At 37.8% G+C, this 19,328-nt stretch overlaps 1 protein-coding gene across 19 annotated transcripts in view; it reads left to right on the forward strand.

The window, feature by feature from the left end:
* PARD3B (par-3 family cell polarity regulator beta) overlaps positions 1-19,328 on the forward strand; it is a 1,143,268-nt gene that overhangs the window by 839,474 nt on the left and 284,466 nt on the right. For all 19 annotated transcript variants that reach the window (XM_077154793.1, XM_077154795.1, XM_077154796.1 and 16 more), the window contains 2 exons: positions 3,297-3,503; positions 4,243-4,480. In XM_077154793.1, the coding sequence (XP_077010908.1) occupies positions 3,297-3,503; positions 4,243-4,480 (445 nt within the window). The remainder of the gene's footprint in view (positions 1-3,296; positions 3,504-4,242; positions 4,481-19,328) is intronic.

Consider the following 19,328-nt stretch of genomic DNA (forward strand, 5'->3'; position numbering starts at 1 on the left):
AACATAATTTTGACCTTCTGTGAAAAGCTCTCGGACAGGTAAAGGAAATGGGGAGCACTGGTGATGGTCCCATTTCACATGGAAATTGTTCAGTTCCCTGCATTTATAAGTACTTCCCTGCTTTTGGATTCTTCTCTTTAACATCAGTCTATCCTCCACTGCTGTATCCTGTTTACTACCCAGGAACAGAAAAATTTCTTCCAAGCCTAAAAACCTCTGAGTCCACATTTACAACTTAGAACTCAACTACCCTGTTTACTTTTCATTTTACTCTATACCACTACTCCAATTGGTTGTAATTTTGCACAGCAGTTGGTGCTTCTGACTGGCAACTTCTATTTATATAAAGTGAATTAATTGCCTGGTCTACTAATTCTGCAAAATCCATGAATCCTTAATGTACAGTTTGCTTAGAATGAGTAACAATGCATTGTTCTTCTCAAATATGATGTCTTGCTGAACTTAAATGAGCTGCTTCTTTTCGATAGCATGCCTTACATCTTGGATGATTTATTCACTTTCGAGTTCCCTGGAATTTATTGCTAACGGTTGATGTGAATACAGACAGTTTGGTCCATAATATAATCTTCTGAATGGCAATTAGTAAATCAAAGATGGGTTCTGTTGTTGACAGAGGATCTCGGCTTTCTCAGATTGTTTTTCCCAGACTTCATGTCAGGCATCCCTAAATGTTGATGGTATAAAATATTTTCCATAAATTCCAAAGCTTTTACTATTGCTTCAATAATCCAACCTCTATCTTACCTCTTGTTTTCCTGACAGAAATGATCTCATTCAATTTTAGTTTCTTCAATTTACCTTCCTTCCTGGAATATAACAAAAAAAAATGCCTATTGAAGGATTCTATAGTAACATATCCTCCATGTTTATGACTTCTAAGTAGCACAGAAAATGTGTCCCTGAGATTAGTTATAATTTTTCTGCTTAGTGATCATCTCCATTTCATTTATTGAAGATACACTGTCACCTGTAAAATACAATATATTATGTCAGGCATATTGTTTAAGATACAAACTTTCTACCTGTAAGTTAATATGAAACTATATAGCAACATTCAGTTTGTGCAGTTTGCATGCTTGACTAAGTTCCAGGGCTAATATGGACCAATGCTTCCATTGTAGAGAGGAGGAGACCATAGGTCAGTTTAAACAGCTCAACCATAATCAAGCATCACGTTTAGCAACAGAAGCTGCCATGAACCCTGACCTCCTGAATTCCAGTTAGGCATATAGAGGACAGAAATCAAGTACATCTTTAGGCAGTAAAATCTTCGGTACGGAGCAGGTAATCTTAGAGTTAGGCTGCCTGAATTCAGTTCCTAACTCTGATGCTTATTGAGATGTAACTTTGGACATAGTAACTACTTTGTGCCTCAGTTTCCTCAGCTGTAAAATGAATATTTTAGTTTCCTGGAGCTAAAACAAATGCCATGCAATTGGTTGACTTATAAACAGAAATTTATTGGCTCTCGGTTTCAGAGGTTAGAAGACTTGCTTCCTCCAGGGGTCGGTATCTTTTGGCTGGCAAGAAAATTGGGGTCCCTTAGCTTTTCCATCACATGGCAATACACATGGTGATATCTTCTCATTACTTTTCTGGGTTCCATTGATTTTGGCTGTTCTCCATGACCTTTCCTTTCCTCTGACTTTCACTCCACTTTTAAAAGACCTCAATAATCCAGATTAAAACTCAGCTTGATTCATTTGGAACTTATTTTCACTGAAGTAACATTTTGAAGAGAGACAATGAGTCCGCATCCCCCGAATGTGGACCAAGACCAAGAACATGTCCAAACTGGGGTACACACAATTCAACCCCCCCACACACAGTGGGGCTAATAGTAGTAGCAGTATCATTACAGTAAATTCATATAGTTAACACACAAAGAACAGTCCTGGGCACAGAGGAAGCACCACTGTACTGTTAGCTCTTAGCATTATTGTGATTACATTAACTCTTTCCAGAGCATATGGAGTTGTGTATTGTTGTTTAACTTTGTGTGTTGGTGTATATGTACATTAAAGCTTTATTGTACTTCTTTTTTATACCTTGTGTTACCTAATACTGTGCTAAGTAGGCATCTAGTAGAAGTGTCTGTGATGACGGCAGAGCAGAAGTGAAAACTTATGATGTAATAAAAGCTAGTACTATTCGTTGGTCTTTTTATGTGCTGGGCATTGAAATCAATGCTATATTTACATGATTCTTAATATGTACTCAACTTGTATCTATTGAGAAAGGGCACAGTGATTTATCTTTAGAAATGCAAGTGTAGCCTTTCCATGACAATAACTCTCTTATTAACTATGGAAGAACAGGAGATTTGACCCTAGCAGAAAAGCTCATTGAATGTGAAAACAGGGGTCCTGGTAGAATTCCTTCCATCTTTTAAAATCCTTGTGCTACTTACATTTATGTAGCTTAATCCTATTATGGAAAATTAGGAGACAGACTTGGGGTTGAATGGAGGTCAAGGCATGAGGTGGAATGGGAGTTCAGGAGAAGACCAACAATTCAAATGAAAGCTATCGTATATAAGAAAGTAAATGATTAAATTTAACTTGTATTTTATTTTCTTCTTTTTGTAATTTTATATCATATGATATATAAATGAATAGAAATATTTTTAGAACAATGAGCTTTGACACAATTGTTTTCTCTCTTCCTTTGCTTTATTTATTTATTGACTGACTAAATTGCATTTACCACATATTAATAGTCACGAGGGTAAGGTAAAATGTTAATCATAAAAATTATAATGACTTCAGTGCTCTTTGATGTCCATGCACAGTTTACTATTTAATAATCATTAAAACAACTTTGGCAATAATAAAAGCTACAATGTATAGGAGGGCCTAGATGGGTAATATAAGAAATTCAATCACTTTGTTAGGTGGTCTGTGTGTGCGTGTGTTTGTGTGTAAGTACATTATATAGACACACACACGTATAATCTTTGTGGACAGCTACAACCTCACAAATTCATATATGTGTGTGAATGTGCACATGTATGTGTATATTTATACATATCTTATATATTATCATCTTAAGTCTTCTGTATAATTTTACAGAGAAGAAAGTCAAGTCTCAAAAAAAGTCAAACTGCTTGTTCAAGTTCCCAAAATGTGGCAAAGCTGAGATTTGACCCCAAGTCCCACTACTTAATTCTCCCTATTTTAGATACCCAGAGAGTAATATTTTAAATTATAAACCTGTCCATTACATCACACTGCCCCATGAGGAGAAGGTTGACATTTTTGCCTTTTCTCTTCCAGAATCTCCAAGCAAAGATTTCGGTCCAACTCTGGGTTTGAAAAAGTCCAGTTCCTTGGAGAGCCTGCAGACTGCCGTGGCCGAAGTCAGGAAGAATGAACTTCCCTTCCACAGGCCCAGGCCACACATGGTCCGCGGTCGTGGCTGCAATGAGAGCTTCAGAGCAGCCATTGACAAATCTTATGATGGACCCGAAGAATTAGAAGCTGGTAGGGCAGTGTGCTTCCTTAAATGGTTTCTTCATGTCATTATCATCCACGAATCATTGGCAAGAATGTGTGCTTAACTACAGAGAAAAATGATTGAAGGATCACAATTATATTTTTTTATATTAAAAGTAATTCGTTTTCCTGATACATTTTGCCCTTTAGCTTAACGAACATGGAATTAGATAGTGCAATACGCAATTTATTTTACAGTGCAAACGCTAAAGCTACGTTCTCCTTCACTTTCCTACAAGGACCAACTGTCATTTACCCTTAGGGTAGGAGCACTAAGTGTGCATTACTTGACATTCTTATTGGAGTCATTAGAAGCAGCATCAGCTTGAGGACTGACTGCATTAATTGGGTAGAAGTGGTTGTGTTATATTTGTACTCAAAAACCTCCCCTCGGAATAAACTTGCCCTGTTTGTTTCCCAGCGTGTGGGCTTTCTGAGCTGATCAAGGTTAACAAACTGGCTTTCGGAGATTAGTGTTTTTCCACACATCAAGCCTTTCATACTGCCAGATAAGCCATTCCACTTGCTGCCCATCCCAACATCAAACTTTGTTTGAAATAATCAGATTTTAGGCAGACATCTCTTCAAAGGGTACAAGTAACCCAGTGGAAGGGTAGAACTTCAGAATGCTTTAACTCATTCTTCTGTATTTTACATTTAACTTTTCTTTATATACTAACCTTTAGTGCCCCTGACCATGTGTATTGATTTTTTTTTCTCTGTACAGATGGTCTGTCTGATAAGAGCTCTCACTCTGGCCAAGGAGCTCTGAGTTGTGAATCTGCTCCTCAGGGGAACTCTGAGCTAGAGGACCTGGAAAATAAAACCAGGAAAGTAAAAAAAATGAAAGAAAAAGAGAAAAAAAAGGAAAAAGGCAAATTGAAAGTCAAGGAGAAAAAGCGAAAAGAGGAGAATGAAGATCCAGAAAGGAAAATAAAGAAGAAAGGATTCGGTGCCATGCTGAGGTATGGGCCTGCTTTGAATGCAGTTGGTTTTGTTTCTAATTAGTCTTTGTGACATCACTCATTTATGTGTACTCAGAGAAAATGCAAGCTTTTCTTCTCTTTGGCTAAATGCATACAAATCTATGCTGTGAATGTGCAGCAGCAGAAGCAGCCTTCATATGCTCGTCCTGAAGTTCATGGTGATGACAGAAAGCTGTCCCCGGTCTGTTGTCAAAGAAAGGCCAGACTTAGTAGAGTCACGTACAATACCCACAGCCCTTGGTACCAGAGCATTATGACATTAAATCAAATGCTTCTTCCCATGATGTGCTGGGAATGTCAGAGGAAATAAAGTACCAGTTTTCTATAGAATACTTTCTTTAAATTAAGGAAGTCAGGGTGGATGACCCTATATCCTGTGATTCTAGGTGTATGTATGGCCAGTCTGTTGGGCTCTTGAGAGGCATCCTCAGAGAAATGTGGAGGTATTGCCTGATCTGAGGTTAGATGGCTCGCATCTGAATCCGTGGCACACCACACTCAAGCTAAAGAGGTTATGCATACTGCTTAACTTACTTTAGCCTTATTTTCATCACTTTCAGGATGGGGCTAGCATACTTGCTTTACTCACTCAGTGGGGTTGATTTCATAGGCAACTGGTTCATTGACTAGGCCTGGTTTAGTGGGGTGAAATCAGAAGCAGCTTTATTTCTTTTCCTATAACTACCTTCAGCAATGCTTGGTGATGCTGTCTCCTTCACTCCTTAATGACATCTCAGCTGATAGTTTTCTAGTCACCTTGGGTATTAGAAAGACACTCTATCAGGGACTAAAAAGTACAATCCAATCTCAATCAAAACACCCCTCTCCACTCCCTAGGGCTCAACTCCAGTGAGGAACCCACAGAGTGGTAGAATCTACCCTCGGCTATTTCTCAGTCTCAAACCAAGGACAGGGGGAGGCCATTGTTAAAGAAGGCTTGAGTTTTAGTTAACTGGTCTGTCTAATGTAATCTGGCCATCAGGACTTTTTGTGGGTCCTTTTTGCAGAATCTTCAGAAAATTCTTTACTGAACTGGTCCCTGACATAGGACAGTCATTTTCCCATTGACTTCCTAATACCCTCTTGCCCATAACCTCTGACCTCAATAGTACACCCTTGGAGTCTCTGTACCCTGGCTAATATACTTCTTGGATGGTGTCAGCATCAGTTTGAGTAAGCCTGGCTTACTTCAACAGCATCTACTTGGTTCGCTACATCATGTATCTCTCGTCCCTCTAAATGATTGAATACAGCTTGCTCCTATCACTCCCCTCTTGCTCCATAGTGATGTTCCTACCAACCATGCATCTCCAGACTTTGCCAGCGTGGTGACAATCACTAGGCTTGGTCCCTTGCCATCTCTAGGTAGCACATGCAAAACTATCCCAGGAACTCTCTCATGCAGGGGAGGTGGGAGAGTCAGTAATGTTTGCAAGTCACCAAACAAACAGGTAGGAAGTGGGATGGCAGTCTACTTTCATACAATTACCTCCAAATTCTCTGAGGGGTTCTCTTGTAGCCCCTCTCACTTGTTTTTGTTGAGGCTGAAAGAAGGAAGCAGCCCTTTCCCTTATTCTCTGTACTCCTATAATATCCCATCAAAGAAAATCTCTCACCTCAATTAATCTCTGTACTTCTCTTTGATGGAAAAGTGATGGAAGGTGATAGGTGATGGGCTATCATGGCTACATGTGATTAAATCCTTAGGAGCTGTCTCCCTTGAGAATGTTGGGTGATACTTGTTACCAGTTGTTCTGACTTTGGAATCATTAACTGATGAATATACATATCTGAAAGGACCTTCAAAGTGACATAAAGGGCCATGGATAATATTGCCACCAATGAACTTTCCTGCTACATCTCTGCTACTCACAGAACCCATTGCCATTGTTCCACTGCTCTGTTCAGACATTTGGGGTGACTCTACCCCTGCATATGGTATACCAAGACATTCCCCCATCCTGCTGTCCCCTGGGCTGAGGTTACCACAGTAGACCTGATATCCTTATAATCATCTGACCTACATCTCCATGAATACCACTGGGACAAAACTGAATAGACCTTGTTTAGTTTTTCCTGGTGTTCTCTGTGGACTCTTCCTTTCCATTGACCAATTTGAATTTCAAACACACCTTTATTTTGGGTAATTACAATGATTGCCAGAATTCGTGGGCTGTGGGTTGAGCATCCTGGTAATAATGACAACATATAATGTATTTAGATGAGAATCTTGCCTTTGAGGTTATGGAGTTCAGAAATTTAAGTGGAAGATCTGCAAGGGACTTCCTAGATTTAATCATGACCCTCTCTATTTTACATTGGGCAAGTTATTTCATCTCTTTGTGTCTCAGTTTCCTTATCTGAAAAATGGGAAGAACAATAGAATCCAGCATTACTTTGAGAACTAATTATGTATAACATGCTTTTAATGATGTCTGGCAAACAATTAATATTCAATAAATATCAGTTATTGTGATAAACAGAATGGCCCCCTGAAGCTCTCCAGGTCCTAATCCCTGGTACCTGTGAATGTTTTAGCCTCCATGGCAAAGGATAATTAAGCTTGCAATGGAATTAAGGTTGCTAATCCATTGACCTTAAAATAATGAGATTATCCTGGATTTTTCCCAGTGGACCCAATGTAACCACATGGTCCTCTAAAGAAAGAGGTACAAAAAGATGCACCATTGCTGGCTTTGAAGGCGCATGGGGACCGTGAGCCAAGGGATGCAAGTGGCCTGCAGAAACAGGAAAGAGGGGAGAAATAGATTTCCCCATACACTCCCATAGAGAACACAGGCCTGCAGACATCTTAATTTTAGCCAATTTGTGTTGTTTAACCTGCTAAATTTGTGGTTATTAGTGCAGTCACAATAGAAAACCAATAGAGTTATCAGAATTATTATTACTACTTTTACAATATCATATAATTTATAAGGAAAAATTTTCCTCCTTAATATAAGGTGTTAAAGAAAAAAACATTAAGAATTAAGTAGAGTAGTCTTTACATATAAAAACTGCTAAAGGTTTTCACGTCACCGTTTTCCAGAATATTGCTAAATGAAGTCTTATACTTATGTTTTTATTTTAGATCATTTAATTTATCGAATTCATACTCCATTGCCCATAATACAAGGAGAGCCCTTCCTTTGTGTTGCCCAAGATATTCTGTATTTTCCTTTGGTAGAAATTGCAGGTCCTAGATCCTTTAGACATCTACCAATTCAGGTGTTTTTTTGTCCTTTCCTCTATGTTAGCCAAATTAAGATCTGAAAAGTGGTGTTCGATGTTATCTTCAGTGTAAAAATAGCAGCTGTTTTCCATAGCCTTTTACATCAAAGTTTGCGAGCATATTGGAATTGCTGCTACATGCACATTTTCAACAACAAAGAACACGAAAACTGTTACCATTAGCCAACAGATTTTGCTTTAATACTCATCTGTTGCTCAGCTGCTATTGACTTCATTTCTCTCTTATTTAAAAAAGATTGATTGCTTTAAGGTTTCCTTGGAGATGGATGTGCGGTTTAATTGCATTTCATTTTTCTCATTGTCTGTCTTTCACTGACACTCTCCTGACTTGGGCTTCGGCATAGATTGTACAGTTGTGCCATGTACAGTGGTCCCTAGCCAAGAGGGCCAATGAAGACCAAAGTTCTACCTCCCTTTTCTCACCAAACCATGCATCACGGAAGTGTGGATGTGTTAACAGTGGGCTTGCACTTGCTTATTAACAGCTAAATCTTTTATGCTTCTCTGATATTAACTGGTCCATTCGTGTGGATGATATGGAGTAGGGTAGTTTAGCTCTTTGTTAATTTAACCTGCCCTTTATACTTTTGAAAAAAAATAAAGGGGGCCTCTCTCTAATTCATCTTTATTCTTACATGCTGTCTAGCTCAAATATGCTCATATTTTGTTGATTTTTTTGGAGTTACCTCCTTGCATGATTCAGATGTGGTTCTTAGGCCATGAATTGTGAAAATATGCAGCTCAAGGACCTATCAAGTTTGGTAGTTTCCCTTTATGCTCAGTTTATCTGCTGCCGAAAGAGAATTTCAGGAGATCAAGATGCTTGATTTCTTCTATTATGTATTTGGATTACTTAGGCATCATGCTCATCATGGCACAACCTTGCAGAAAGACTATCCATGGCTCCTGGAAACCAAAGGATGAAACCAAAATCCTTCAATAGACAAGCCCATTGCTACAAGCCCCAAGCTACCTTCTGTGGCCTAGTGGATGTTTACTGAGACACTGAAGGGAAATACACTTTGAATAAGAATATCCTGCTCTGTCTAGAGAGGAAACCCCAGAGATCAATCCCTGATTTCTTTAATATTTAATATCCATGTCAATCCTTATATTCTTTTACTGAATTCTGTCATAGATTTGAGTTTAATATCCATTCCTTTATAAAATAGCTGTTGTTTTCTTCTCTTGACATTATAGATCACTTACTTTACAAACCTTTGAACAGTCAACTTGTTCTGGACACCAAAGGAGAAGGATTGATGCAGTTCAAGTTCCTGTTCCCACACTGTGTGATTTGGTACTAAGAGGAATTGTGCCTAGGAAAATCTTTTTTTAGTAAAGTAACCAAAAACAAAGTTCAAACTGACAGTCGAATTTCATCTCTATTTTAAAATTTATTTTCATGTATCCACTGAAGAGTAACATTTATGGAATGCCTACTCTTTGACAAGCACTTTGATAATTATCCTTTCATTTATTTATTCATTCAGCAATATTTTTGAGAGTCTACTTTGTATCAGGCATTGTTCTTTGCACCAGGTGTACAGCAACGGATGAGACGAAGTTCATGCTTTTATGAGAATTCTCTTGTCTTAAGGAAGGAAAAATCAAAACTTGAGATTCTTGAGTTTAAAACAAAAACAAGCAGAATATCACATACACATGTGAACTACTTGTAACAGTGGCTTTGCCAGGAAGTGGTTGGACATTCACCTAGATACCTGTGGAGACAAACTAGCACCCTTTTAGCTTAGGGAATAAGCAGTCAGTTTAGTGCTGAACAAAACATACAGGCTCTGGCTCTCATGGAAACTACATTCCAATGATAAAGAATAAACAACTAGCCCCCAAATAATCAAGATTATTTCAGATTGTAGTAGGTGTTGTAAAGAAGGTGAAATCAGAAAGGATGGGGTCCTCTCATCCTCAGTAACTAACAACCTAATAGGGTGTGCATCTACCCAAACTATACTGAATTTGCAACAGATGTTGTTATCAAAACTTAAAAAAAATTTTTTTAAATAAATAAAAAACTTGGCACGCTATGGTTCTATAGCCAAATTCCTTTATACCTGCTGTGTGGTTGTTTTGTTTTGTTTTGTTTTGTTTTTTTACAACATATCAATATGGGAAGTTTTCTTTTAAACTGCACATAAAGCTGTAACAAAAATCTAATCCAAACAGTGTCTGATTTAATACAGGAAGTCCTATTGCACCTCTAGTAAATATTCTGAAGACATGTTGTCTACAGTGTAATTGGTCAACTTGGTTTGCAGTTATGTGCACCAACTCTGTTCCTCACAGCTCATCATTTGTTTCTCTTTAACTCAGCTAATGTAGGCACCTCAAGGATACACTCATTCAATTTCTACGTAATAGAGCATCACAAAAACCTAAGTGTGAGCTCTAGTGACAAAGTATTTTCAAAGGTCTGGAGGAATCTACTTTTCCTTCTAAACTTTGCAAATGCTAAAGATGTATGTGTCTACTTGCTTTATACTATCAATGGATTATTTGAAGTTGAATTCAAATCAAATCCAATTTTATTTAAACTTGAGAAGTCTGTATGAAAGCATTCTACTATGAATCGTTTTGAGAATACTCCTTCACACACACTGCATCTACTACCACCACCATAATGCTCAGCTTAGATAAAAATCTGTCTCCTGGGGCAGGCCACAGTGGCTCAGCAGGCAGAGTTCTCGTATACCATGCTGGAGACCCAAGTTCGATTCCTGGTGCCTACCCATGCAAAAAACAAACAAACCAACCAAAAATCTGCCTCCTCATCATTAAAGTGGTGGTGATAACACAGTCCTCAAAGGAGATAAAGCATTTCAATCAAATTAAACAATATATGAAGCAAAACTGTCAATATAGTACCTGACTTGATAGATTCTAGTTCTTGTCTTTCCCCAGTGGTTCCATCCCAGACAGCCAAGACCATAAATATTACCTGTCCCTTGAGTAAAATAGACTTAAAGCCCAGTTCCCAACACAGCTCTTGGAGGGCTTGGGTTGGGGCACCCCAAAGACCAAAGGACTTGTCAGGCACAAAGTGAGAGATGAATTTTAAATAGGACTTATGAAGTGATGGCCGGCCGTAATAAACAAAAGTTGATGCTCCACAAAGCTGGCGGGGGAGTGCAAGGGCATATAAGGGCTTAGGACAAGAGTGTGAGCAGCAGGGGCTCATGGTTTGGAGTATAGTTGTCAACACTGATCAAGGGAGGGGAATTTTAATGCTTTGTGTACAAAGACCATCTAAACAGTCTTCTACCCCCACCCCACTACTTCCACAGGAGATTTGATGCTTTATTTCCTGTCTCTGCCACTGATCACTGTCTGCAGCTACGAGCAGTAACTTACTCTCAATATGAAAGAGGGGCGCGGGCCCTGGGTCTCTAACCCACTAAATTCCTATTTCAATTTTTCAGTTTTCCCCTAATTGTTAGCTTGTAATTCAGATGGGCATGGTATTTTTCCTTTAGCCTGGACAGTTTTGCATAATAAATTATAAGAAGTAATGAAATAGCAAAAATCATTCAATCGTTTATACTTTATAAGCTTTGGGTCACCACTTTCTAAATGTAACCATGAAAAGATTATTTAATCACTCGGGAGAAGGCAAGACTTTCTACTGCCGAATGCAGAAAGAGTGAAGAAAGCAATTTTTCATTTTCTTTTTTTCTTCTTCATATAGTTCAGCCTAGAGAGGATGGGATAGGTTTTAGATTTTATATTCTTAATGCATGGCTCATAGTTATTTCATCAGGCTGTCTTGAAGTTGTCTTATAATACATTACCCATAATGATACATTTTGACTTGATTTTAAAATTAGGTTAGATAGAGACTGAATACTCAAATCACCAGGGAGTATGACATCTGTCGTACATTTCTCCTCCTTACTTTGATCCCTGAACAGCTTTACAGGTCTCATGTACAATAAATGTAATGTGGTCGTAGCCTGTCATTACTTCTTTCCAGATAATGATTGTAAAATGTCTGGGTATCCCTCCAACTTTACGGGTATGAAGGGTAACCAAGCTAATGTAGCCAGGCCAATGAAATTTTAATAGTCCTTTCCCCAAAGGCAAAAGGCCAACAACATGCTAGAATTAAGGTGTTTTGCTTCATGGAGTAGAGACCAGTTTGAAGCATGAATCAGATGAAAAATGAAAGCCAAAATAGGTCAAAGTTCTTAATTCAGCTTCAGGCTGGATATAGAAGTACGTTGAAAACAGAGAACCTTACATATCAGGGTAAAATGGCTGCATATATTGCATCTGAGAGAAATGTATGACTGTAGCAAAAGAAATAAATTTGCATGTCAGAGGCTAACACAGGCACAGTCATCCATCCTTCTCCATGGCTGTCTGTGATTGCAGAGGAAAAGAAAAAGAAACCAAAAACACGTTGGAATTTAGTTAGGCTCATATTTTCCCTTTTGTAACTCTGAATTTCCTCTCCTCACAGTCCATCTTAAATTATTTACTTTCTCAAAATGTGAGCCATGAATATTTTGTTTCTTCATTTTGTTAATTTGCCAATTTTCCTTTGAGCTAAGTATCCTAGCAATTTTAATTTTTCATTCAAGTTGGAAGAGCAATGACCCTTTTTTTTTCGTTATTACTATCACAGGCATGGTCTCAGAATGCTACTTTTTATGACCAGCAGTGTTGAGCCTATAATGGAATTGCAAAGTAGAGAGTGTAATATACCGATATTGACTTCCATTAAGCCCAGTGGTGTGATAGCTGATAATATTTATATATTTATGTATTACACATTCTAACTTTATTGGTTTGCAACTAAGCACCAGAGAGGAAAATTAGCACCATAATATGATAGATTTTGCACGTGAGAATGTAAAGAAGTGAGAGAAAGTACCATGTGAATAGGGTAAGTAATACAAAATGATGGTGGTAGATGGTAGTTTAGTTACCAAAAAGTTAAGTATAGATTAAATTTGGATCAAACCAATTTAAGATTGTTTGGTCGGCATTTATTTCTTAACTAGAAGAGGACCCAGAGACAAATGGGCTGCTTGTCTGATAGGCTGAGTGCAAAGACAAATGAGCTGCTTCAGTGCCCAGTGTGCAGAGGGTATGTTTGGTATCTGACTTTAATAATTTTCTTAGCAGCTGTCAAGCATTCTGCAATGTTTGTTTATCCTTCTGTCCATTCTTTGAGAATGTTTTTGTGGAGGGGTGAGGGACATAGATGGAGTTAATTAGTATTAAAATGTCCAGGTAGCTGGTTTTCAAAATCATTTTAAAATCTGATTGCTGTTTGCCTTTCCCTCCTACCCTATGTAATCTTGATTATTCTGTAGCTGTTTATGGCTGTCCAAAGCATTAAGATAATTTTCCCATACTTATCACAATAAAAGATGATCATGTAGTGTATGAACCAAACGCTTATTTGTTTAATTAGGGTTCTTTTCTCCTCTTAGTATGGGAGCACAACTCCCATTAACGTTAATGTAAATTACGAAGGATCACTGAAGAAGAATGGACCCCTTTATTTCATTACTTTTCTTGGATAATGAGGTTTAGATTTGTTAACAGATCAGAACAAAAAGTCCAGTGGAAAAAAATTGACCTAACTTTTAAAGAAATTGATATGCTAAAAAGAACTTTCACAGGCGCTAAAGTGGAAGATACACATTAATAAATAAACTTCATTAGCATTTAAGGTGAATATAATAATTTAAGATGCTGTGTTACTAAAATGCAAAAGATTTCCTAAAGGACCTATTTGCATACTCATATTAAATAAGTAATAAAACATATTAAGAACAATTTTATTCATATATATAAACACTCATAAGCTCCTGGTGGGACTGTATTTGCTTAATTTGCTTTGTACCATGTCCAGCACAATGTCATGTCCTTGTGGGATGTTTACTTAATACTATTAAATAATGACATGTATGGATTTAATAATTTCCTTGGGGGAAAATGGAATCGGTTCTTTGTTTAGCACCTTTTATCTGAGAACTTCAATATAATTTACTAACATCCATCTTCAAGATGCAGTGAAGAGGAGTGTGGCAAATAGCAGTTTTACTTTGTAGATAATAAAGAATGAGACATTAAGAAGTGAAACAGCCTGCGTAGGGCCAGACTCTGAACTCATGGTAATGCCAGGACCCCTTTTGATCACTGCTGCTATTTTATTAGCATCTAAAAATGTGTTGACATCAGCCATAGCTCTGTATAATTCCATACACCCTATAGAACACTTACTTATTTTTGCCATCTATTGGATTTATCTGTCTTATGTCAACATGTAAAATGGCAATTTAATTACATGAGATCGTTCAGAATTGGGGGAAAGACTTGAATCTTTGACGTAGTAACTGTAGCTGTTTTTCGCATAGAATAAAAAGGATTTCCCATAAAAATTTAAAACAAATGGGAAATATTCAAATTGAAAAATGAGTAATAGATATACAAATATTACTGACTTACACATCTAAGACTATTATTTCAACCATACTAAATAATATCCACCAGGATTTTAGAGACCATCCAATTTGCTTCTCCAGCTATCTGCTGATCATTTCTGCATGGTGGCCCTGCCTCAATCTCAGTTTCAGCAGGTCTAAAATCTACTTTGTACTCCACCCATCTTAAGTTTGCAGCTCATTCTGACTCCTCATTGTGTCTGAGGTGCTGCCAGCAATCCCGTGATGACCATGATGCCTCCTTCTTTCCATGCCCATGCTTCCGTCAGCCTATCAATACTGGCAAAATACTATCTCTCACTTCTGTGGTGCCTCTTCTATTTCCACTGCTACCACAATAATTCAGGGGCTTTGTTATTTATAACTATAGATTGTTTCGATAGCCTCCTAACTGATTTTCCCACTGTCTTCCTTTCTTCGCTCATTTCATCCTGGGTATAACTACCAATTATGCACACATTCATTCAGTTATCAGAACACCTACTATTAATGAACACCTACTATTCTAAAATGCCATATAGCAGATCCTCTGGAGTTATTCTACTTAGGTTCAAATCCCAGCTCCATTTCATCCCACTTTCAGATTTTGGGCAACTACTTAGCCATCTGTGCCTCAGTTTCCTCTTCTGTAAAAGGTGGAATATTAATAATAGCATCTGCTTAAAAGAGTTGCTTTAAAACTAAATGAAGTAATACAGTAAAACTGCATGGCACCTGAATTCTTAAAATTTGATCTATTAGTAGTATTCTGCTGTAGGAGCTGTGATGATTCTCAATTGCCTACCGGATCCCCAAATCCATCTGTACCCCAGAATGATCTACAGAGCTTGTTAAAATGATAGATTCCTGGGCTTCCTCATTAGTTACCCTAATTCATTAAGTCTGAGATGGGACTTGGGAATCTCTGATGGTTCTGATGCACCCAGTCCCTGGGACCACCATTTGGTAACCACTGGCTCATAAAATTCAAACCGTTTAGTTTGACATTCAATACCCTCTATATTCTGGTCTAATATATTTTTCTATCATTATTTTCCACCATTCCTGTCTATATCTCTGTAACCAAATTAGTCTGCTCACAGATTACACAAAACAGCTTTGTGTAATCCCAAAATGGGATGGCTCTCCTCCTCCTCCTCTCTCTCTTTCTCAAGTCCTGCCAGGCTTTGAAGCCCCACATCAAGCTTCGCCTGCTTTATGAAACCTTCTTTGACCTGCATTTCTCTTTTCTTATAGCAACTCTTTCTTGTTGTCTTAAGTCTTCTCATTCCTTACTCCTTATAAACTGATTTGGTTTTTAGCTAGGGTTTTACTTGTCTGTCTCTTATCAGTGGGGTTGTGTAAACTCCGTTAAGCGAAGGGACCTCCTCACAATACCTTCCCCAGCATTGGCCCTTAATAGGCTTTTGCGGATTGACTGACTGGCTTGTGTGCTATGTTAATCGAAGTAGACCTATTTGGATGTTAATGTGTTGAGCTCTTTAGTCATTCTAAGATAATACTGTTGAAAATAATGAAAGTCTTTTGAACCTAATGAAAGGTTCAAAAATAAGAAAGGATGAAATGGATTTTTTTTTTTTAATTTCTGATTGAGGAAAAGGTGGAAGGATGTGTTACTTGGTAATAGTAACCAGCTGTTCCCCATCCCCACTGAGGACAGTGCTAGAGAAAATAGGCCAGAATAACTATTAGAGAAAATGAGTAAGATATAATAAAGAAGATGGTTGTTAAGCACTGCAATGAGGTTTTTGAACAGGTTGTAGAATTGTAGAATTGACCTCCCTCAAGTACTTTAAAAAGGATAAATATCCATCTAAATGATATGAAAAAATTGCCAATCAGTTCATTACTTGAATATGCATGAAATGCTACCCTGGGGGAACTCAGAAAACATACAACTTGAACCCTTTCCTTAAATTCACTATCTAGTTAAGTTGACCCATAAAATATGAAATTATTAGGAATAAAAATAGCATTTAAAATTAGGAGCTAAAATTGTGGGGTCTGACCATAATTGTTATTGAAATTCAGATGTATACTATCTCCAACTCCTTTCTATACTTTCACCCCTAAAAAGTTTACTTTGGACTTTAAAAAACAATAAATGGACTTTTTCAATGCCCCTGTCCTTTCTTCCAGATCAAGTGGAGCAATTCCCAATCTTTGCTGAAATAATTTATTCAATACTATTGAGCAGGTACCTGCTAAGTGCACAACAAGTATGTTGCGATATGTATGTCTCTGTCCTCTGACGTCTGCTTTCATTCGTTGAACAAGGGTTGATTGATTGTCTCATAAGTGCCAGTTGGGAGATATCACAGGGAACAAATCAGACTTGTCCTGAAAGTATGGTAGGGTGTAGAAGTTCTAAAACTGAAGTGATATAAAATCTATTAAGCCCATTTAAGATGACCACCGTATCCCTAAATGCCATAGAACTGCGATTAAAACCATTTGTAAGACAGTGTATTGATAAAAACACTGGACAATGAGATGTCTTGATATCTAAACTTAGTTCTGTAACTGCCTTCTCAAATGGAAGTTTTCTTTGCCTAGTAGATGCATACATTTTATACTCTTACTCTGTGGGTACAAATGATCATTATTATGGTCCTCTACTGGCCATTAGCTGAAGCTGATTATGGAGTAGATGTGTCATAGAGTCAGTCTATGGACTAAAATAAAGAAGTATTGATTTAGTTGAAAAGTCAGTTTTGCAAAGTGAAATGACACTGAATTAAGGGAAATAGCCCAAGACTATTAACGTTTTACTTGCCAAATGGAAAATCTAATTAGAAGCAAAATGAAATTTGACCTTCAAACATATTCTTATTCATTGTGTCATTTAGTGTGCATTAAGGTGACCAACTCATTCTGGTTTGAGCACCAAAAATCCCATGTCCTGGAAAACTCCTAATTCCCAGTTGATCGCTGTAGTCTGCAATCTAAATTTTATCTGGTCCTTCCCATCCCTCTTCACCCTTTCCTTTTATACCACTATACAGTCATAAAAATTATTTGAAAAATACAAAATAAATAATATAATTTTAATACACATTTTAAAAATCTATACTACAAGTTTTAAAATGCATATAAAAGACGAAGTTATAAATGAAAGTAAACTCCTATTTTCTTTGCTTTTTTGTGTGCTTATTATAGCCTGAGCTACCATCTATTCTTCTAAGGCTTTCCTGATATCTGAAAAAGTCTCATAGCTCTGGAAAACAAAGTAGAGAATGGCTAAAAGCAGCAGTCCCCTTGCCAACAAAAGAATCCTTGGAAATACTACATATTTCAAAACTCAAGAAAGGGAGTACTGTAGGAACATCAACCAGAAATAATAGTGACAACTCTGATAGCAGACAAAATCACCAGTGAACAGTAAAAACCCTAATTCTGGGGCTTGTGGTATTAGTTCCTCCCATTGATCAGGTTTCTTCTCCCTCTGGGATGATAATTTTCCACTTTAAATTTGAACTCTAGTCAATGTATAGTGGAAAATCAATATCATAGATCTGTTCTGCTTTCCTTATGTCTCCTGGAATTTTCAAAGTATGGGAAGAAGCAGCTTTTATGATGAAGATGGATTGTAAAATAAAAGGAATGGCTTTAACCAATTTTCTAGAACTTTGACCCAGACATTTTGCTCCATACTGCCAATACTGTGTTCTCCTCCTTGTCTCTGTCAATTCCTGCCCTACTGGGATGCTAAATGTCTCAAGTCATATGGCTAATACAACGCTTATGGAAAGACTCTTTGGCAGACTATTTGGAACTTATCAGAAGGGGATAAGAATATAAATATAAATAAATGCAATAATTTTCCTATTTATACAACCCTTTGCCCTTAATTTTGTTTTGCATTTTTCAGTTACATCTTCTGTTTCTGTAATGTGACTTGGAGAGAGGAAAGTAGAGGGAGAAACTCACAAAAAACTAAAAAATTTTCCCCAAACCTAGGCATTTAACATTTATTTAGATGCTATTTCTTGCATTGTTAAAAATAAGCAAAGGTGCCAAAGAATCATTCCAACAGATGCAGATTAGGGACACAATAGGTCATTCACATTCTGTCAGGCAGACAGAACCCCTTCCCCAATAGTTGGAATCCTTTGCTTAGCCTTCTAACTCCACCTCACTTAGAATCTTCTCAGTCCAACAAGCTCAGGCCACGCTTCCAGGGGAAGTCATTGGTCAGGCCTGATTACACAAAACCTGCTTTAGGAACTGGTCTGGCACATCTTGATTTTTCCACTGCTTTTCTTAACAGCAACCATGCAGTTTTTGTATTCTCCCCAATTCCTTAGCTCTGCTTCATTCCCCCTCATTCTGACTTCCCCTCAAATCTTCTTATAAATGTAACCCAATCTTCAGGTTCCTTCCTGTCCTAGCCTCCTGAGCTAATCACAGAGATAGACTGATTATTAAGTCTCTCTCCTGATCCTGGCCAGCTTGATATAAATGTTCTCTACAACTGGCATCCGGTCACCCAACCACAGAGCTCAGTAAACCTATGGGGCTTTAAGCAGCCTAAACAAGGTACTAGCTCCCATTCTGGGGTCTATCCAGTCATATTATCTAGAGCCCAAAGTCTCAGGTAGGTCTGAGGCCCCACTTTTGACCTCATCTTGTTAGACTTTATCTCTGATCTGGTGGGCTTTGCTTATTTCTGATCGGCCATGCCTACAACACTGAATCCTGGTTCCACCTCTAGTACGTACATCTGTAGTTCCAGGACCATTTTCATGGAACCTCACATGTCTTATCTGATTTTCAAGCCTCCATCTGTCATCCACTTTGCTCACTGCCGTGACCTATCCAGCTGATAGGACATGGGCTAGTAGGGGCTAGTTCTAGACCACTTACCTGATCTAAGTAAACCTCTCTGCCTCTCTCCAACTCCCTATCTACTATTTGTCCTGCTAAGTGGGACATCTAATCCCACTCCCCAGTGATTTCAGGTTGCTGGGTACATCTAGCACCAAATTTGCTATTGCTCACTGTCTTGCCCATAACAAACATTTAATGATGAATTGCTGAACTGACTCTTGATTGCAAATGATGATTTTTCTATTTTAGTTGTTTTTTTAATACAAAAT

The sequence above is a fragment of the Tamandua tetradactyla genome, chromosome 3, assembly GCF_023851605.1.
Source record: "Tamandua tetradactyla isolate mTamTet1 chromosome 3, mTamTet1.pri, whole genome shotgun sequence".
Classification (NCBI taxonomy): Eukaryota; Metazoa; Chordata; class Mammalia; order Pilosa; family Myrmecophagidae; genus Tamandua; species Tamandua tetradactyla.